This window comes from Chelonoidis abingdonii, chromosome 1, assembly GCF_003597395.2.
Source record: "Chelonoidis abingdonii isolate Lonesome George chromosome 1, CheloAbing_2.0, whole genome shotgun sequence".
NCBI classification, from domain to species: domain Eukaryota; kingdom Metazoa; phylum Chordata; order Testudines; family Testudinidae; genus Chelonoidis; species Chelonoidis abingdonii.
This window is the reverse complement of record NC_133769.1, coordinates 92,542,889-92,564,758: the sequence shown is the minus strand read 5'-3', so window position 1 is coordinate 92,564,758 and position 21,870 is coordinate 92,542,889. Positions and strand designations below refer to the sequence as shown.

At 39.5% G+C, this 21,870-nt stretch overlaps 1 protein-coding gene across 18 annotated transcripts in view; it reads right to left on the bottom strand.

Annotated features, from left to right (window-relative positions):
• Positions 1 to 21,870, bottom strand: part of CNOT4 (CCR4-NOT transcription complex subunit 4) — a 129,867-nt gene that overhangs the window by 33,122 nt on the left and 74,875 nt on the right. For 7 of the 18 annotated variants that reach the window (XM_075067341.1, XM_075067325.1, XM_075067330.1 and 4 more), the window contains 9 exons: positions 20,048 to 20,245; positions 16,621 to 16,707; positions 15,924 to 16,025; positions 15,215 to 15,340; positions 12,669 to 12,802; positions 7,672 to 7,827; positions 4,492 to 4,549; positions 3,896 to 4,145; positions 988 to 1,485 (listed from right to left, as the gene is read on the bottom strand). In XM_075067341.1, the coding sequence (XP_074923442.1) occupies positions 988 to 1,485; positions 3,896 to 4,145; positions 4,492 to 4,549; positions 7,672 to 7,827; positions 12,669 to 12,802; positions 15,215 to 15,340; positions 15,924 to 16,025; positions 16,621 to 16,707; positions 20,048 to 20,245 (1,609 nt within the window). The remainder of the gene's footprint in view (positions 1 to 987; positions 1,486 to 3,895; positions 4,146 to 4,491; positions 4,550 to 7,671; positions 7,828 to 12,668; positions 12,803 to 15,214; positions 15,341 to 15,923; positions 16,026 to 16,620; positions 16,708 to 20,047; positions 20,246 to 21,870) is intronic. The other 11 variants (XM_075067369.1, XM_075067378.1, XM_032788597.2 and 8 more) reach the window with 3 other exon arrangements.

Below are 21,870 nucleotides of genomic sequence, written 5' to 3'. Positions count from 1 at the left end.
GCTATCAAGCATCCTTTTGAAAACCTCCAGTGAAGGAGCTTCCACAACCTCCCTAGGCTGTCTGTTCCATTGTCCTACAGTTCTTACACTTAGGAAGTTGCGACATATTTCTCCAAAATGCTCAAAGAAAATAGTGGCAATGTCTCGGAGCAGCTTTCCTCAACCCATGACTGCAAATGGCTTAGGAGACTTTCTTCCTTAAATTCCTAGTCATCTTGAATACAAAATTCCATATAAATGTATTTTTCCTGGAACACACCTGTTGAGGCCAAATTATTAAAGGCAGCTTGAGAGTACAGAATGAGCTCCAAATCCCAGAAGTGAACCAGACCAACGGTCTGGCTATTTAGCCCTCTAGTCACAATCCGTTGTTGCAATAACCCACCAATCCAGCCATGGTCCAGAACTGGCCTGTTTTCTCTTAGGATATCGAAGATTGCATGTAAAACATTAAAACCATTTGAAGTGCAGAAATAAATAGCATGGACTGATAAATATGCAGTTTGTTTTGCTTGCATGTGGAAGGGAACAATCTAGCTAAGACAGCTGGTCGGTGGCTTGATCTCTTAATGCTTGCAAAGAATTTTTGATATCTTTTTAAAACTTGGATTAGCACCTGCATGTTGATACTGGAGTCTGATTGGAATTCCAAGGCCTACTCTTCCTTTTAAGTTTTCATGGAAAGCCAGACCTTGGCAAGACTGAAGAACTGAAATACCAATCTCTTTTCAAATGAAATAATTGGGCACAAGATACTCCACCTTCCTTATAAAGCTCAGTGTTACAAGGCTAAACATCCAATTAAACCTTCCGAAAAAAATGAAAGAGGGTCCATTTAAAACAATGTAGCCCCAAAAGAATCCCAGGATGACAATCACAGAAGCAGTCTAGCACTGGTAGCTGGCTATCCCCCTCCTTCCACCCTGGCTCAGAGAAGCTGAAGGCATGAATCAGGTGATATATTCATGGCTGCCTTGGTTCACCTACCTGATATAGGGATCCCTCCCAGACCTGTGCTGTGTTGTGGCGGGAGAGTCAAGTCCAAGAAATTACTATTTGAGGTGGGATTTGCTGTGTGGTTCAAGTGCATGATGCTATTGCGCGGGAAGGCCATCCAAGGATAGCGAGCTGCTTGGCCTGGAAAACTGAAGGAGTTGTAAACTGCTCGGTGCTGTTGAAACTGCGGGAACCTCTGTGGCAAGACTGGAAAGGTGCTACTGAGAGAGTTGGCATTTGAGGGTGCAGCAGGATGCAGGAATCCAGACCCTGACCCTTTGGCGGTTGTAGTGTGCAGGGAAGGGTTCTGAAGAGATGTGGGTGAGAGGGAAGGCTGGTCTTGGACTGACAGTTCCTTCTCAATCAGGTCTGCTAAGGCTTTGCGGGTGATATCGAAGGGGTCAAACCCTAAGTCATCCTCTTGTTGTTTGGAAGAGCCAAACCCAAATGCCGCTTGCCAGTCTGTAGAGGAGGATACTGGGATGGTTTCTGTTGGAGAAGAGGGATGACGACATTTAACATCTGAACTAATCTCACCTCTTTAGTCTTTTTTAATATATTTCTGCAGTTTTCAGATCCAATATTATTAAATGTCAACATCCAGTCACTTTTCATATTCATACATTTTATGACATTGCCCCAAAAACATCTGGTATTTGAATAAGTACTTCCACTTCCACAGCCCATCTTATCTTTCTCTCTCACCCCACTACAAACTAACTAGGAATTTGGGGTTATTTGAGATATTACAGACAGAACTGATTTCACTGCAGGATACAGCAGAAACAGGTCTGACATGCAAAAAATGAAAGCCCTTACTGAAGATATTTATTTGGTAAGAGCAAAGAACAGAAATATAGGATGACTAAACCGGTGCTTGCACACAATATTGTTTGAGTTTTTACTAGTAAAAGTTTTCCACTGAAAAATGCATTAGTCAGAGCGACAAAGTAAAAATCCCTTAGTCTTATTAAATAAAGGTGCTGTTAAATTCAATAGTCTGCTTTCAGTTCTAATGTTGTATTTCAGGGCTTATATGTAACAACTTTGTAGGAGGGGAAAAGATTTCGCTTCTGGTACTTCTGAAAACAAGTACTGATGACTTCTGAGCAACACTGGGAAATATCTTGCAGAGTATAAACAAACCCAAATTACATGAATGAGTAAAATATGCACCTTGACAAAGGAAGTTGAAGAAAAATAGCTGTACTGTACATTGATACGTGCTTTGAAGCACTGTTGTGGACACAAGTTACCAAAAACTCTTCTTTGCATTTTCATTTCCTTTGTGTATATCTAGTTCATCTTACTGTTTATATATGTTTTAAAAATATTAAATTCATAGTCTCTGAACACTGGAAGCAGTCATTCAGTTTTTGGAGAAAGTATAACAGACAACATGCTGGAGACAGATTCTGAGCCAGCAAGTCCCCTTCTATAAGGCAGTATCACAAATGAGCATTTGCACGGTCTCCCTCTCTGTTGGGAGGGAGAAGGTGAAATCAACTGCTTAGAGGAGTACACACCATTATGAGAAGAGTGGAGAAATTATGGAAACTGCTCTGTGCATCAGTTCTCAGAAGACTAGAAACTCAGCTTCCACTTTTGTCCCCAATATGAGAATCAGACAGACACTAAGCATGAGGAAAGTAGATATTCCACATTTAGGCTTTGTCTACACTACCATTTTTGTCAGTAAAACTTTTTTGTTTTTTTCCACACCCCTGACTGACATAAGTTTCACAGACAAAAGTGTTGGTGTGGACAGTGTTATGTCAGCAGGAGAGGTTTTCCTGCAGACATAGCTAACACCACTCGCTGGGGGTGGTTTAATTATGCCAGCAGGGGAGCGCTCTCCTGCCAGCAAAGAGCAGCTACACTGGTGACGTTACAGTGGCAGAGCAATAGTGATAGAGCTGTGCTACTGCAAGATCCACAGTTTAGACATAACCTTAAATTTAAGTGGCAACATAATCCATAAAGCACAAATGACAGAAGTGGAAACCAGATCTATGTTGCCTGGGAGTTCACCCTCCACTGTTGCTTATTCCTTACATGATCAATCTCCAATACCCATCATTTCCTTACTATGAATTTTGATGACAAAACAGGATGATCATGTTTTATTCTCTACCTGAATTGAAAAATATATTAACTCAAGCAACAAGCATTCTGATCTTGGACAAACATGTTTGGTAATACACTGCCTCGTAAATGAAAAAGATCTACGAGGCAGAATTCTTTAAAATATCTTGCAGGTTCCTATGGAACATCTATGTGCCATTAACCACTAGACACTTGATACCAGTACAGAGTATGTCTAATTTCAGTTCATGTACCTGATACAGCACAACATCCCATTTCTGTGAATGGATATTCTAAAAGAAACCATCTATGCAATGTAGTTACCTTTCAGTGGCTGCAGCTGGCCCTAGATTGTGTAGTCAAACACTGGCCAAAAAAGATGGAGACTAAGCTAGCTTGCATAACCATCAGCCAAAAACTCTGTCATAACCACTTCACTAAATATAATTACAAACTTGTGCATACTGGATCTTCAGATTATAATACGAATATCGCTTTTGGTAAATATTGCTCCTACCTCTCTATGTTGTTCTGTTATTTTAAGCAAAACATCTTGAACAACATGCTTTCAACACTAAGATCTGTAATAAATTGTGCTTTTAACATTTAAGCAGATATGAATACTACTGCACTAGATGCTCTGATAACTCCAACAAGGAGTTGGGATGCTGGGAAGAGTGATTTCTTGATAAGAATTAAGTAAACATGCATTTAGTTGACTCTCAAATGCAATTAAAATAATGGTGAGAAAAAAATAAAGAGGCATAAACTTCAAACGTAAGTGACTTCCAACACCTTAACCAGGCTTTCATACCTGATGTGAAGAGGCTCTGTGGTTCTGGTGCTGTGGGCCAGTCATTAGAAGTCTGTGGAGAGCTGGGGAATGGGGGGAGCCCGCTTGGGATGGGGTTGGGGTGCCGGAAGTTGTCCGAGAACAGCGACTGTGACTCTGTTACAGCCCCTTCAAAAGGAGACCGCGCACTGTGATTGGATGAATTGATGGGTATGACTGGATTGGGTTTTGATAAACCAGGTGGTGGTGAAGGTGTGTCACTGTTTGTCATCTGGTGGCAGGGGAGAAAAAATACAATAGAATAAGATATGTATCCTTAGACTTAAAGTCATTCCTTATTAATAAAACATTTTAAAATTCAGTTTGAAGACTAGAAAAATTCAGATTAAATTAAGATTACTTCTGTGAGCACACAGTTTAAATGTCAAACAAATCAGCCTGATGCAGCCCATTTTTTGATCAAAAGACATTTAAAATTAGTCGACCGTTAGCAAAAGAAACTAACATGCCACACTGATACTTCACAAAAAAAACACGTCTCTCTCAAAATAAAGGTTGCAACTGAACTTCAAACAAATACAATTCACATTTACATAATGTTGGCTTTCAGGCCATACCTGCTGTGAGTTGTCACCATTTCCTATACTGAGAGCGTCTGAAGGTTTGTCGATAGGGCTGGAGAAAGGGATGGGGAGGAAAAAAAAAATCAAGTAAGATATATGCAAACGACAGAATAACCAAAGTGAACATAAGAAGTTGGCTTATTTTGTGGTATAAACGCTTAGAACAGAAATTGCTCAAAACTAATTTCAAGAGATTATGACGGAAACTCCACCTATTGTTTGAGAACTTCTTAAATCAGAAGTGTTCCAGTTCTACCATTTGCCAAGTTTTAGTTTATAGCCATAGAGGTGTATTTCATACATTCTATTCTGCTTGTACATTGTTCTACTGAGCAGCCAATGGTCCATCTGCAATTCCAAATTTGTTATCCTTCAATTCTGTAAAAAAAATTTTAGTACCATGGGTTTGTTACTGAGATGCACAAAGAACGTAGCTCCCCCGTCCCTAATGTATATTTCATGCTTATAAGAGGTATGAGATTAACTGCCTTGAAGATTGACATCCTTCATCTAGAGAAAGAGAGACTAGGCAGTGGCAGTTCAACTTCCCAGAATGGTTCGTCACTGGTGTTTCAACTTGGGCCTGGACAACTACTAAGGTGGAGAGGGAGTTACGTCTGCAGACTCAGAAAATCTGAGACGAGGCAAGGTCTAAAAACAGAAGATAAATGCAGAGAAAAATGAAAAACCAGAGAGAAAAGGACAAAAATGCCACCTCAGAATCACTGCAGCCATTCTAAGAGATTCTGACAGCCATTTAGGGGCAGTCCGGAGTGCTCTGAATTCCATGCTAGCCTAGGAAATCAGTGTAGGTCCAGATGCAAAAGTCCCACAAATTCAGACTATGACCACAAGTATAGCTTATCTACTCCTAGCACAGCAGAGGCCTGTACAAGTGTCAGACTGTACAGACCCAAACGCTTGCCTCTGCAGAGAAAGAATATCAAAAGTAACATGAGGAACTTTAGAATATTACATTTTTATTAGAAAGCCACAGTTCAATACAGGTCAAATTACAAACATTGTCTTTGGTGCGAAAGTAATTCATATTTAATGTTGAGTTCTTTTACTTGGGTGCAGCCCTCTAGACCCCAGCCAGTTGTTAAAATGTCCTGCTGCTGTGAAGTTTGAGACCTATTATTGTACAAGGCCATTTGGCTAGCCAGAAAACATCAATTAAGAGATTAGAATTAAATTAAAACTTAATCAGAAAGCACAGGACTTGGGTAACAGCAATTTCTGTGCTTAAGCACATTGGTTAAACCTTACACCAGAGATTAGAATTGGGCCTTAAGTACTTTAAAAATAATTTAGAAGGACAAAAATCACATAAGAACAGATATATAGAAGATGCCTATTCCAAGGTAGTCCACTTAATTATTTCTTGCTCACCTCAAGCAAAGTCAAGTTCTGTAAGAATAACTTATCCTATTTATGTTTTGAACAGAGATTTATGACAAAGGTTAATGTACATCTACAGCACAAGAATTCTGTTGCAAACTCTTCACTAAAAGCTTATCTACACAGAGACGTGGAAAATTCATCCAAATTAACTGCAGTTGCCTTACTTCACTCTGAAGTGAATTAAAACTAAACCAAATTAAGGCTATTAATTCTGAACAGCAGCATCCACACAGGGATTTAATGTGGTTTTAACTAATCCACTTCAAATTCATACCTTTAGTTAATTCAAATTAACATTCCTGCATGTCCTTATGTAGCCAAGTCCTAAGTATTCAGTTCTTGGCAGAAAAAAAAATGCTTAAATGATGTTCAGCCCTACAGTGACATTGACAATAATAGTATTGTTGCATCCTGAAGTATGTGATTGTTTATGACAATCCAATTGTGAGAAGCAAAACAGATTATACTTGATCTATACAAAGGGTCTTTAAGTGAACAAGTTTTACAAGCTATAGTTACAACCCCATCAATGAATCCCTGTATTTTAATAATTTTGCTTATGTAGTGAATTCCATTCAGAAAGATCCCAGTACAGCCTATAATATGCTTGTCCACTGCTGAAATTCAGCCACCGCCAGAGTGAAACTTAGCAACTGTTTAGCTGCACACAGCAATAAACGACTGAAAGTGAAGAATATCAGAGTTAACTGAAACTAGAGGGGAAATTTTAGAAGCTGAATTACCTAATTGGAATTTGCCCAAGACACTTTTGTCAACACTCCTACTCTTGGGTGAAGCACCATAGGATTTCTGAACACAAATGAGAATGGCCCCTCTTACATCTCAACCAAAAGGTGTGATCTTCAAAAGTGAAATTTCTCTTATCACCATGTTAAGGTTTGATTCAATGCTGATTCAAAAGGAAGAATAGCTGCTGAATCACCACCACTACATCTGTGATATTCTGGGTTTTCCTTTGTCTTCTCCCTTCTAAAACCTGCATTAACCCAACCCAGTTTAGCCCAAGAGATCTAATGGAATCACAGCCTGTGGTGATATGATTGCAAGATGTAGCAAAATCTGCCCAACAATGTTTATGATGGAAGCGGATACCAATGGTACTATAAAGAAATTCAGAGACCCCGTGTGACAGTATGTTGGGAAACTGTCAACCAAGTGGATGAGACTCCTTGGCACAAAGGAATTTCAGCAAACTGTGGTGCCCTGCCATTCATGCTAGTGTACAAAAACACAGGAAACCCTGAATATTGTGACTAAGTTCCTAGAACACATCAAGGTGAAGAGATGGAAGTAAATATTTAGTATTACAACTTTTACCTTTTGGGCCATCATAAGCCAACTTTTCAAAAGTCATCAACTAAAAGCCTCCTAATGCACTACAAGAATTATACTTTTCTTGAAGAACTTTAGAAGTTGTTCATAAATGTGGGGGACTTATCCCTGGCTAGAACATGCTTAGTGTGGGAAGCTTCTACACAAGCTTCCTATGACTGTAGTGCTGCCAGTTCACCTCAATCCTTACTTGCACCATCACCTATTATCTTAGCTCTAGGATTTTCCCAAACTGTCACACATGCAGTGTTTTTGACATGGGGTAGAGGCTAGGCTGAGCCCAAACTAGTTTCTGTATGTGACCTGATGAAATTTTGAATCCAGCTCTCCAACCAGAGAGGCCAGAGAACCATCCCTCCACACCATTAAGTGAGAGAGAAAGCAAGCTAGCTAAAGTATAAAAGGCAGCACAATTACCCGAAATCTGAGTCTGGACCATCTGGAGTCATGTGTTCTGGGTCTGTGCCATTTTCTAATATAGGAGGCGTTTTCCTGTGTTCCATTGTTAAACCGTTGGCTGATTTACTTGAACTCTGTAATGATGGCCAGGCATCTTTGTTATTACTGTTGGGTCTGGAAAAAGGCAAGAGTAAAAAAAAGAAGAGTTCAAGTTATGAAAAAAGTGTTCTAAAAAAATTTAAACACTGCGGAAATTAATCCTTGTACCACATAGTCCATAGGAATGGAATTATCTGGGCATATCTTTCAAATAGATTTTAATGTTGATGGGTAAAAAAGGCTCCTCAAGAGAAGACTGAAGGAAACAGTTCTGCCCACTGATTAGATAATTGGACTGCCTACATTGGAGTCCAAACTTGTCCAACTGTAAAATATCCATTTAGACAGCTTCCAGTACAAAAACCCATGGGCGTGCTCTCAGTTAAAGCTTCTCTTCACTGTATCCCAGAAGTATTTAGTAGTTTTATACACAGTGACCCTTTTTTTTCCCCCTGAACATCTTCCACACCCTACCATATCCCTAAGGATTTTCCCAGGCTGGCCTGAGAGAGCAGAAATTGAATTTGGTTGCCTGCCTGATGGCCCACAGCACCATCACTAGACCATGAAATTAGCCACTCCAGCACACTTTAAAGCAATCTATCCAAGTTACTGCCCAGTTCACTTCTTTTAATCTAAAATCTGTATGATTTCCTCTACAAAACAAAAGTAGAGTTCACTCCATGAAATGTATCTGATCTGGAAGAATGACTTCAGAGTGAGTAGCCACAGTGGAAGTTATTTACTGCTGCAGGGAATTACATCACTAGACAACACTTAAGCCAGCTTCCATCTGTTTATTTGTAAAAGTACATTTATCTAATAAATATCAGCTAATACCACAACACAAAACCTATTCATTTCTGACCCCCTTCATTTTTTCCTATTGTTCTTTCCTATCCACTTTAGAAAACAGCATCTCATTGGACGCAAGTGATTGCACAGTGTTCAAGTGCTTCATTGTAAAAAGACATACACTAAAAGCTGAGTCTTACACACCTGCTTTCTGTTCAAAAGTATAACAGACTTACTGCATGCCCAAGCATTCACTCCACACATACAGGTGGATTTAACAATTTCTTTATTGAGACCAGGAAGATTCCTATGGCTCTGTAGCTATAGCACTGTTTTCCAAATTTCTATTTAGCCTCAATATTTCATGATAATTCTGGCTGTCCCCACATCTCAGATATTGCAAGATTTATTATTTTGTCTCCATCTACTGTTCTCTCTTTGTGGGTCAACTCCTATGTACATTTAACTTATGCACAAATGAAAGATTTGACCTAAAACTCATCTTAGATCTCTACACCTTTGAGAGAAGCAGTTAAATACATCACCCTATCAACTCCCTCTCACCAAATTGAGAATCAATTTGTATTACGTCATGATTAAAAATGTTCTTTTTGCCCTTTTTACCATTCTATCCTGATGCAAGAGACTAATTTTTAACCCAGACAAAATTTCAAATTAATTCTAGTCTAGATGCGACTTCAGACTGCAATGGGCATTGCCTCCTTCCCCTCCCTCCAAAAAAAGATCTAATGGGTTAACAGATCCCAAAATATGTAAATCATAGCATAGACTTTCCTGTGGAAACAAATGTTTTAAAGTGCTCATGAAAGCTAAATGCTTCCAAAGAGCTGTTCTCCAACAATAATCCCATACCCTAGGTGCTAGTGACAAACATTTTTAGTGTTACAAGAAAGCATTAATAATTTTGGCCCATTAAAAACAAGTTTGAGGACAGTGGAGGAAGAAAAAAATAGGGCCAGAACTGTTTAAAATCAACCCACTAGCAGTATCCTATATTTTAAATGAATACAACTGTCATTACCTCTACTATATAACTATGAAAAGCTGTGCCTATAGGTACTTTTTACGTACACACACCCACACAGGTGGAAATTACAGCATTCGCCTTTCACACAAATAAGGGGGGAAAAAATAGCATGAAGAGAGACTTTCACACTGGAACAAACTTGGAAAAAGAAAATGTTTATACAAAAGAGTTTTTGCCCAGTAATTATGTTTTCTACTATTACTGCAGGCTTACATTTGAACATATTTCTCACAGCTCAGCTTCTGCTTGATCCCTCAGTGAAATCCTAACACCAGAGAGTCAAGAGAACGATTGTGAAATTGTTGATTCAGATATAGAATCTAACAGGAGAAAGACAGTAGCATATCAAACAGACAAATGAGAAGCTGTTTATAAGCAGAAAATTGCGAAAGGGTTAGCTATTTAAATATTAGTCTATAATTTAATCAGCTCAAACTACATATGGTCATGTCTGATTAATATTTGAATGAAGATCGCCAACTTCCTCACTGCTGAAAGGACACTGGCAATCCAGACAATGCTGTCCACCACTCCACATCAGTACTGAATGCGTTTCCCACTGTAGTTATACATTTCAGATGAATGACAAACTGAAGTTCAGTCCACTTGCAGTCAAATATCTCATGGCATTTTTCACAAGTGCCAGGATGGTAGCTCTGGGACCAGGCCAGATTCCAGTGCTCATAACTGCTTTCCAACTACCTGAATTCCTGCAGCAGTTTCAGATGGAGCAATTCTTCACTTCCTGTGCTGGGATCCCATCAGGTTTCAAGTTAAGCAGGACTGGTTCAGACCCTGGATGTGAAACCCATCAAACACAAATCTTGCAAAAGTTGGTGTGTTGGGTTAACTTGGTTGCATTCTTCCCTCCAAGTTAGTATTGAACCAAAGGCTCAGGACATGACAATAGGTGTCAGTGCTTCAGATGAGAAAACTGGAGATCCCGATCACTTGCAGTCATTAAAGATTATGACACTTCCTGTAAGAGTAGGCAAAGAATCCTAGTCTCTTAGCCAGAGTCCAATGCTGGCAGACAATGTAATTATCCAAACTCCCCTGGCTGTTTCCTTTTGATATGGTTTTCTTCATTTTCTTGCACAAACTGTTGTACAGTGCTGCTGCCAGAATTCGTTTCAGTAGTGGGTGAAGCAGCCCACAAAGAACTCTGATCCTGAATCAGAAGTGCTATATAAAATGTAAGGCACATTTTAAAAGTTTACCCCCAGTATGAAAGTCCCTTCTTGAATGGAAAATAGTTAATAGCTCCCATTTGTTCATCTTAAATTTAACATGTTTAGCAAAACACAACAGCTAATTGTTTTAGCTTTTGATTTATATTTTTGTATAGTTGTAAATTACTGGATGAAAAAAAACTTAAGAGGTGGCTTTTGGAAAGTAGACACAGCTGAAAAATATCTAACACACAGTAATGGGAAGACAGATGAAAAGAAAGAGAAAGTTACAGTTCAAATATTTAACCACCATTTATGTTTGCTCGGATGTAGAGCCAAGGATATTTCATGTCATGTGCCCGTTCCTCAGCCAAAGGTAAAAGCAAAGATGAAAGTTCAACTGTTTCACTTTGAATTTCCATGATTTTTAGGGGCTGTGTACACTTAGGGCTTGGTTACACTTGCGAGGTACAGTGCAATAAAGGAGTCCCAAGTGTATTACCTCACTACCCGTCTACACTGGCAAGGCACAGAGCACGCTGACACTGCACCTACAGCACTGCTGGTACTCCACCTTGGTGAGCAGAATAATGTGAATGAGGTGTTGCATTACTGCGTTCTGATTGACCTCTGGAAACATCCCATAATCCTCTTAAGTCAAATAGCCACTCTTGTCATTGTTTTGAACTCACTGTAGGAATGCAGATATGCCCTTTCAAAGCTCTGTTTCTGACAGCTGGCTGCTCATCTGCTCCGGGACAAAGGAATGCTGCTTGCTGTGAGTGAGCACGGGAGTCTGCTGCTTTCTGAACTTCCACGACAGCATGCTGACACGCTCTCAGACCCTGAAATCCCACTCTCTCCCCCTCCACATACACACAACACACTCCCTGTCGCACTCCACCCCATCCCCTGCATTTGAAAAGCACGTTGCAGCCACTTGCATGCTGGGATTGCTACCACAAAGTACTGCTCTTTGGGGCGTTGCAAGAGCTGCTAATGTGGCGATGCCAATGCACTTCTAGCTAAGAGTGTAAACACTTGACAGCATTTTCCCTGCTGCTGTCTCCAAAGGCTGGTTTAACTCCCAGCACTCTATGACTGCAAGTGTAGCCATGCCCTTAAAACACTGCAGCAGCGTAGCTGCACCACTATAGGGCTTCAGTGAAGATGCTACCTATGCTGATGGGAAGGGTTCTCTAGTAAACATAGGCTCTCCACCTCCCCAAGAGGTGGCAACTAGGTCAATAGGAGAATTCACTCATCAACATATCACTGTCTACATCAGAAGCTAGGTCCATTTAATTGCATAGCTCAGAGATGTGGATTTTTCACACTCCTGAATTACCCAGTTATATTGACCTAATTTCCTAGTGTAGACTAGACCTTCGTCTGTGTTCAAATCTTAACACTGAAGTATGTTAAATATTATATAAAACATCAAATATTTGGACACTTCAGCCACTGTGACAGCAGAGACTGCCCTCTTATCACAAAGCAAACGCCACATAAGCTATAATTACCAAGAATTTGCTGCTCAACAATATTCACTGAACTGCATTAATGTTACTGCAAAAATTGTGAAAATATTAAATAAAACCCTTCTGATACCTGCTTCAAAACGATGACAGTTTGTTTGGAATTAATGTGCACAAATCCATATGATACAAGAAGAGGGAATCCTTTCATTTATCAAACAAGATTCAGCATATGTTGTTATGACTAGAATGAAGTACTGCATAATCCTGCATGTGTATGTGAGCGAAAATTTGAGATGGAATATTCCACATCTTCCATCTTAAACAGCAAGCATTGGGTGAGATGGGAGAGAGGACCAGGAATTTTAAGGGAAATAACTTGAAAAGGAAAGTCTTGTCAGTCAGTCTGGAGTCAGTACTTACACATCATACCTCTGCAGTGCTGTCACTTTGTTTTTGTTCTTGTCAACTGTACCCGTAGACAGCTGGAGGAAGTTGGGGTTTAGTTTGTACAATTCTTGCAGTAGCTTCTGTTCATATTCTTGGTGTTTACCAGCCTGGGGAAAGAGTTAAAGTTTTCAGTGCAACCTGAGTTGAAGTTCATATTCCCTCCCTGATTTGAAAGATCTTGGGACACAAAACTATAAGGCTTTGCTTGGCTCTAATAGAAAGTTTAGGCTCCCAATTTTGCTGTCAAAAGATTATTCCAAGGAGTCAGAGGCTTATACTCCCAGATACACTCAACTAGCTGAATTTGCTAAATTACTTGCTCTTTTTTAATATGAAATTCATTTTCTCTTTTGGTACCTTTTAAAGCAGAAAAATCAATTTACTCAAGCCTTCCTAGGACTTATTCCCCAGGTCAAGCAAAAATGTTTGCTATAGTACAGTCCAAATAAAGTAAGCTTCCAAGAGAAGTGTGTAGTCTGCATTTTACATCTCCCTAAAGTATATTAAGCTCTCCAGAGGGAAGAAAGAGATAGTCTCTTAACTTCAAAGAGTTTCTTTGCTGTTGTAAACAGTTCTGCATTCCAAGGACTACCGTATTTCAAAAGCATCACGCAGCTGTCAATAGTGTAAGAAAAAGCACTCTGGTTAGTGTGACTGCGGATTGTTCAATACAGAAGTGTATTTCTGCACAGTGAAGAATTACAGGGAGACGAGCATGCTGCTTTCAGGGAGATTTCTATGCCTGAATTATTCATACTGCACAGACTCTACTTCTGAGAGAGGAAGCGGATGAAATTCTTTCAATCCAGGTCTATCCTTCTGTATTCCTAGAACATATTAGAATGGTTTATTTAGAGTTTATTCAATCTAATGCCGAGTAGCTTTTTCTCTGTTTTCTTTATTTTTTGAGAGAAGGCACGTAAGCATGACAATTGAAATAGGGTTAGACTAAATATTAAAACATTTTGCCTTTTCTCTTGTCCAATAACCAAAGCTGTCCAAATTTGAAGGAAGTTTTTGGTATTAGTCTTGGTTAGAATGGTTACGATGTAATATTACATGCAAGTTAAATGTATTTACAATAATTTTAAATTAAATCTAAAGTTGAAAAATACAAACAACTTGAATTTAAAATTCCCAGTCACTTGTGCCCAGTGACCCTCGACACTATCATAGGCACTTTAGAAACAGAAGCAAAAAGACCTCCTGTGAAATCAGAGCTATATCATTACGCAAGTATAAAGTGTTCACTACACCTTTAATAGTTATTTTGTACACAGTGTCATGAAAAGTTATGTCTAATGATGCATATTATGGGGTATGATTTCTAAAACACTCAAACTTGTTGTGTACTAACCAGTCCAAGTAGACCCTAAATATTCCCCGGTAAACTTTAACGTAGTACTGTTTCAAACAGCATTAGGCTGAAATGCACCAGGAAACCTAGTGTGCACCAGCAAGGTCTACACAGATTAATGTGCAAAGCATTAGTGCACTTTATAAATCACACCCCCATGGTGCACATTGCCAACTCATGTAAACAGCCCTCACAGTTATACCCATCAAGGTTAAAAAAATAAATACAATTAAACAATTCATGACAATGTCAAGTCATCCCAGAAATACTGTACTATATTACAACTCAATCAAAAAGTAACCTTTAGCCTTACATTTTTAAAACAGCAGAAGTATTGGTTCTCATTTTAAACCATTTCATATGAAACTAAAATGTACCAGGGGAAAGACAGTCCTTACTTTATTTACCTTACTAAGGCTCACTCAAACAATACTGATTATGCAACCCACTTCCACTAAGTATGATAGGCAATCCAATCAGAGTTAGAAACCTTATATACCTCTTCAGTGGCACAAGACTTCTCTAAAGTCTCCAAATCAGGCAAAGTTAAAAAAAATTACACTCAGTTTTTAATGACACCATCACATTATTTTGATCTATACTCAAAAGGCAATCCTTCAAAGCCCACACCTTCAGTCATGCAAGTCAAGCTAGTGGATTATGGGAGGAACAGAAACCTGTATGTTTTCCATCCAAGCCCTAAACAAAAACCACTTTTCTAAGAAGTTCATGACAATCATGAACTTAACATTTGGTTAATGCATCCTAACCTACAGATGTATTACGCTCTAATAAATTACCCTCATAACATCTTAATATTCTTCCAAATGCTTAGCACCCAATCATGATACACAGTAGGAAATATATTCAACTGTTTAAGATTTCATAAAAACAGTCCCACAATTGTCTTACAAACTTAATTATCCAATACTTGGGAGGACTGACTCCTTCTGAGCCTGTAAAAAATAGCACTTACTGGAAAACTACCAGCACCTAATTGGCTAAGTATCTTTTGGGTTTTTTAAAAAAAAAAAAAAAGAAGTTTTGCCATGATAATATTTAAAGGTTGGCTTCACTACACTTTTAATATAAGTCATACACAGGAGAAAAAAAACAGACATTTACGCTACAATTTAGGATCCTCCTTTTTGTGCACATCTACCTGCATCTCCTCTTTTGTGAAACTGGCTGCTTCGTCTCCCAGCTCATGTAGATACATACAGTCAGGTTTTGGACACTGCATGTTCTTTAGGAAATAACTGCAATATTTTGTTGTACCTAAAGATGCCTGAAGGAGAAAGAAAAGTGAGACTGAGTAGCAGAGCTAAGCACAGAAAGCTAGAAGCCACATTTCAAGCACAAAAATCCTCCTCAATTTAACAGAGGTCTCAGAAGACAATATACCTTCATAAAAATTGGAGTTCATCGAAACAAGTTTTTTTGATAAGGCCTAAACAGGATATCAGTAACACGAGAGACTCCGATACCTAGGGTCTGGATAATCAGAATACTTCAAAATCAATTTTCATCACATTAAAATAAAAGCAAGACAGACCAAAGCTGGGTAGAGATTTACTTTCATATTTGTAAAGGTAGGGCCAAAGGAAACAAAATCTCAATTACAAGCTAGTGTTTTCTGAATTAATCCCTTATTCATTTCTGACCCCTCTCACAAAAACACTGGGCACAAGAGCTCAAACTCAAGACACTTGGATTCTATGACCAGCTCTGCTGGTTTATATAAACACTCTGTCTAACTGGATGTTTTTATTGAGTAAAATATAGCAACATAGCTGAAACAGATTTTTAGAATCTGCATTAGATGTTAATGTCCTTACATGTGCTAATCACAGAATGCAAAACAATACTACCTTAAGTGTTCTGCCATCTACCACCACATTATTGACGCACTGTATGGCTCTGAGAGCATCTTCTGATCGGATGTAGGTTACATACGCACTTGCACTCGGACCCTAGAGAAAGAATTGAACAATGTGGAATTCTTTCTGGTTAATTTTTTTTTTTTTTTAAATTATTCCTTTACTATCTGGCTAAATTCAAAACTAGACATTTAACAAAGTTTAAAATTAGATTTGTTTTAAATCAAACAATTCATTTACTTGAAATGCAGTAAATGTAAAGGTCTGAAAAAAGGAAGCTTAAGGCTCTCAAACATTCGTTAAAATGTTAAAGCTTATTAAAATATGGCTTCTTAAAGTACTTGGTAGCTATAAATGAAATAGATACCACAATATTATTCTAGAAGGCTTTTCTGAAGATTCTCTATCTTTTGCTTTCCTCCTACCACCACCTCCATTATTTTGCAGACACTTTCCAAGGATTGCATGTACAAAGTCATTTAAGGATACAATCAATATTACTCTATGTACTCTGTTGCTGTAGTATTAATTCTCCAATCCCCAGTCCCACAACCTGTCATGATAATTAGTCTCCACTCAATCAGGAAAATATAGCCCAGATTCTTCTTGAACCCATAACTCCTGTCATAAACAGTGCCACCACAACACCATTGCGACAAAAGCCCAAGAGCCTCCTATCATGGCTCACCTGTGAGCCTGCATATGATGTGCTGTTGTTGATGACAACTTTATGTATTTTACCAAACTTCCCAAAATATTCTGGCCGCTTCAAAACCTGCAGGAAGAATGAGTAAATTAAACAGACATATTGGAAAATTAATAGCAACTCAAATGATATTGCTTATTCATTAAAAAAATTAATCCTTTACTTAGTTTTGCAATTAAGACCTTAACTAGTGAAAATGAGAGAGGACAAGATCACACAGAAGTTTTTTCTGAGAACCTTCAATTAAAAAAGATTTACATTCCTTTTTTTAATTTTGGTAACATTGACACCGCCCCAAAAAGCCAGGATGACAGGCATTCAGCATATCTTCACTTGCATCTTCTAGCTCCTTTTCTAACTCAAGACATCCAAATCCAAAACCTACTACAGAGGGTTGCTCCCTCAGTGCATACACCACACAATTATGTAATAGCTACCCCAGAACTTGACTGGAGCACAAAGCTAACCTATGGATGATCAGGTTGATCTAATATTTTCCCATGTTTTAAAGATATATTTTGTAATTTCTGGAGTAGGGAAACAATTTTATTAATGCTACTTTTAAAAATTGACTTGAAAACTCATGTACAGAGATCCTGGCACATTGAGACAAAATTTTATGAAACTCCTTTTTAACCCTTCACAATCAGTTTTGGACTTAGCCATCTTCAGTAATTTTGAATTGCCTGCAAATTCTGCCACCTCATTGTTCACACCCTCTTCCAGATCATCTATGAATATGTGGAACAGCACAGGTTCCAGTACAGGTGCTTGGGGGAACCACACTATTTACCTCTTTCCAGAAAAGTGACTATTTATTCCTACTCTGATTCCTATCTTTTAATCAGTTACTGAACCATGAGATGATCGTCTCTTATTCTCTGACTCCTTACTTGCTTAAGAGCCATTGGTGTGAGATCTTGTCAAAGGCTTTTTGCAAGTCCAAGACCACTATATCCACTGGCTCACCCTTGTCCTCATGCTTGTTTATGCCTTCAAAAGAATTCTTACAGACTGATGAAGTACGATTGCCCTACACAAACTCGACGCTGATTTTTCTCCAACATATATCCATCTGTGTCTGATAATTCTGTCTTTACTAAAATTTCAACCTATTTGCCTGGCACTGAAAGAGACTGGAAAAGGGCTAATGTAGTACCCATCTTTAAAGAGGGGGGGGGGGGAGGAGCCAGGGAACTATAGATCAATCAGCCTGACCTCAATACCTGGGAAGCTACTAGAAAAATGTATAAAACATTCAATTTGCAAATACTTGGAGGATGAAGGCATAATTACTAGCAGCCAGCATGGATTTACTAAGAATAACTCATGCCAAAGCAACTTGATTTCCTTCTCTGACAAAGTTACGGGTTTGGTAGATGGGGGAAATGTAGTGGACATAATATACCTAGATTTTAGCAAGGCTTTTGACCTGGTCCCATGTGACATTGTCCTAATTAAGCTGAAGAAATGCAGGCTTGGTAGAAGTACTGTTAAGTGGATACATAACTGATTAAACAGCCACAAAAAGAGTAACTACTAATGGTATAATGTCAGATGGGAAGGAGGTCTCAAATGGGTTCCAGAGGTGAGCGACAAAGATTATCAAAGGGATGGAATGCAAACCACATGAGCAAAGGCTGAAGGAACTAGGTCTGTTTAGTTTGGAAAAGAGGAAATTAAGGGACATGACAGCAACCCTCAAATACTTAAAAGGCTGCCATAAAAAAAGATGGAGAAAAGTTGTTCTCTGTTGCCACAGATGGCAGGACAAGAGGCAATGGTTTCAAACTACAGCACAGCAGATTTAAAATAAATCTCAGGAAAAACTTAACTGTAAGAAGAGTAGGACAGTGAATCAACTGTTTACAGAAGTTGTGCAATCTCCTTGCCTAGAAGTTTTCAAAGAGGCTGAATAACCATTTATCTTGGATGGTTTAGACACAACAAAGCCTGCATCTTGTAAGGTTAGACTAGATGAACCTTGTAGCCTCTTCTAACCCTATGCTTCTATGAAGTTAGGCTTCTCAACCTGCAATTGTGAGGATCACCTCTGGAGCAGTTTAAAGAGCTTTCCCCTCCCCCCAGCAAGGGGCTGTCTTATAGCAGAATCCGTGTAGTGCCACTCCACAGAGGAACATGATATAGGGAGCTCATGCAAGGGAGGCACTACCTCCTAGACACTAGAAGGCACCCAGCTGTATAGTAGCTACCTGTGCAATGATGGAGTTTGCAGAGAGAATCACAGTATCAATCCACTGGCCACTGCCCTCTCCCAGGAAGTGTAGAGGGAGATGAAGCAGCAAGTTGCATATCCAGTTCTGAGGCTGGATATGCAACTATGGAGTGGCTCTGCGCCTAAGGAACAGCATGAGAGAAGTGAAAAGGAGTCCCTTCCCTCCAACCCAAACCACAGAGAAATTCTGCAGTGCACAGTCCAGCAGTTAGACTGCATACTAGGGACAGGATTTGGGCCCTGGTAATTCACATCTGTACTCAAAAAGCATCTGAAGTTTCAGGAAGACAGAACTACATTCATCACTTTTGGAAGGTTCTTTGCAACTATGAAAGTTAGAAACTTTTTAAAATTAAAGCAAAATTATAGAAAGTGGTGGGTACACTCCACTAACCAGAAAATTTTGTACTCATCTTTGATGAGAAGTGGAGTGATAAAAGGTAATGGCCCTGCAATTTAGGCAATTCAGTTCTTTTTTCCCCCCCACTTGACCCTGATGCTTAGATCTCCCTCCCTATGTTCTGGATTTTTTTCCCCCTCCCAGATAAGGCTGCCATAAGAAAATGCAACTGAATGGAGGCAATACTGGGAAGTACTTCTACCAGTCTGATCTATCAGTGGAACAGCAGGGGGATTCCCTGGCCCTATCCGCTAATACTTAACTATTTCAATGTGAAGGTATCTGCTACTTGCCTCCAGTTGCAGGTATTCAACTTAACAGCTGCTGCAGCAGGCGACTGGATCAAATGAGACTAAGAGCAGCACCACCATCACTCTAAAAGTAGGGGAAAGCCACTTGCAATGGAAAGTGGTGCTGTAGCTGTGGGTCTAGTACAGGTAAAGCTCATATATATCCAAATCCTTCAGCTCATTTTATATTGAAGAAACCAAAAAAGGTTAGCGTACCTAGTACTACCAGAAACAAAAACAATGAACAGATGATGAGGTTTGAAGGTGGGAGGGATTTCATCCACGCCCTTAAAGTGAAGGGACTCTACACATCAGAGCAGCCATTTCTAGACAATTGTTTTATCTGGCATTCAGTAAAAAACAACATGCAGTTTGTCATCCAAGTGAAGCACAAGGATACCACACTCTAGATGTGGTCTTCAGACATTTTGATTATGGTAATATTTAAGCAACAGGGAGATCTGGCATATGTGAACTGCTTACCTCTGGATCTGCTAGGCGCTGTGACAGCCCTACAACAAAGACAAGGTTCTTCTGTACAACCCGTACACTGGCCAGGTGTTTGCGATTCTCTGATATTTTCTGCTTCCTCTCATTTTGCTTCTGTTTCTTTTCATTTTTTATCCTTTGCAGCTCTTCCTGGGAGAGTGGTTTGTACACTGCTGGATCTTCTGGATATGGCTGAACATAAAAAACACCATTAAATGCAACCCAAGTAAGAGACTAAATATTTGAAAGCGGTGAATCTCAGTAATTAAATATACAAATTGAGGTTAATGTTACATAGTTTCCTGGCTGGCAGCTCTGTGGAAATCTTAGGGAGAGAGGGGAATCTCAGGTTACTTTCAAACAATCCCCCAACTTGCACTCACGCAATACTGAATCTGACAAGAATTACATTGACTCTGCTGCTCACTCCGTTGGGGAATTCTACAAGCATTGGCAATCCTGACAGAATCCTCCAAGGAATTTCAATAAGGCAGCACAGTAAGCATGGAAAAAGGCAGGGTCCTGTTATCCCACATCGAATTTAATACTGTGATATGTATGAAGAATATTTTAAAAGCCAATCTATAATGTAAACAAAAGAATCCATTTTGTCATTGTCATGAAATCAAAACGGGCACCTCTGGGTTTTCAAGAGTCCTCTTAGCTTTCTAATCAGAATTTTGCTATTGTATTGCTCATTCTTTGTGTCATCTTCCCTTGGTACAGAGACAGGTTACTACAACTACTACTACATTGGATGATTTCATAGTACTGTTAACATGTTTGCCTAGCAGTTTCAGACTCTCTTTTTGCAGTGATGACAAACACATTTTTACTTCAAGATGTCTTCATTTTGAGAGCTAAGCACTACAGGTTTTACCTCAATGAAGTTAGTTGAAGTAAACCAAAGGTGGGTTCACCCCAACGAGCTACACACAGTTTAAAAAAAAGTTACTAACCTTTCTGTAACTGTTGTTGTTTAAGATGTGTTCCTCATGACCATTTCACATTAGATGTGTGTGCCGGGTGAACCATTGCCAGAGATTTTGCCCTAGTTGGTATCCGTCGGGATGGCTCTAGCGCCCTCCGGTGCCATGTGCTTATGAACTAGTATAGGGGGTGCTGCTGGCCATGCGTCCTTTGAGTCTCTTTCTGATGACCAACTCTGTCAGAGGGGTAGGAGGGTGGATCATGGAATGGACATGAGCAACACATCTTGAAGAACAACAGTTACGGAAAAAGTTAGTAACTATTTTTCTTCATCAAGTGCTTGCTCATGTCCATTCTGCATAAGGTGACTCACAAGCAGTACTACACGAGGTAAGCTTGGAGCTCATGGACGTGCAGACTCCGATACTACTCTCCTGAACATGGCATCGTCTCAAGCTATTGGGTGATGGCACAGTAGGATGCAAAGGTAGGCACCAACACCCAAGTTGTGGATTGGAACCTCTGCAGAGAACACTGCTGAAAAGATCTGCGCTCTAGTGGAGTGAGTGGTCAGGATGGCTGAAGGTAGAACATTCTCATAGCATGCCCAAATACAGGAGGTCATCAAGAATGAGATCCTCTGGGCTGACAGTGGAAGGCTTTTCATCCTTTCTCCTACTGCTATGAAAAAGTTGAGTGGATCTGCAAAAAGGGTTTAGTTCTCTCAAAGGCGGCAAGGGCATGCCTAAGATCCAGTGAGTGAAGTCGCCACTCTGAGTGCTTGTGAGGCTTTGGGAAGAAGACTGTCAGGAAAATGGCCTGGTTGCAATGGAACTGTGAAACCACCTTTGGCAGGAAGGTGTGGCGAGGGTGCAGTTGGACGCTGT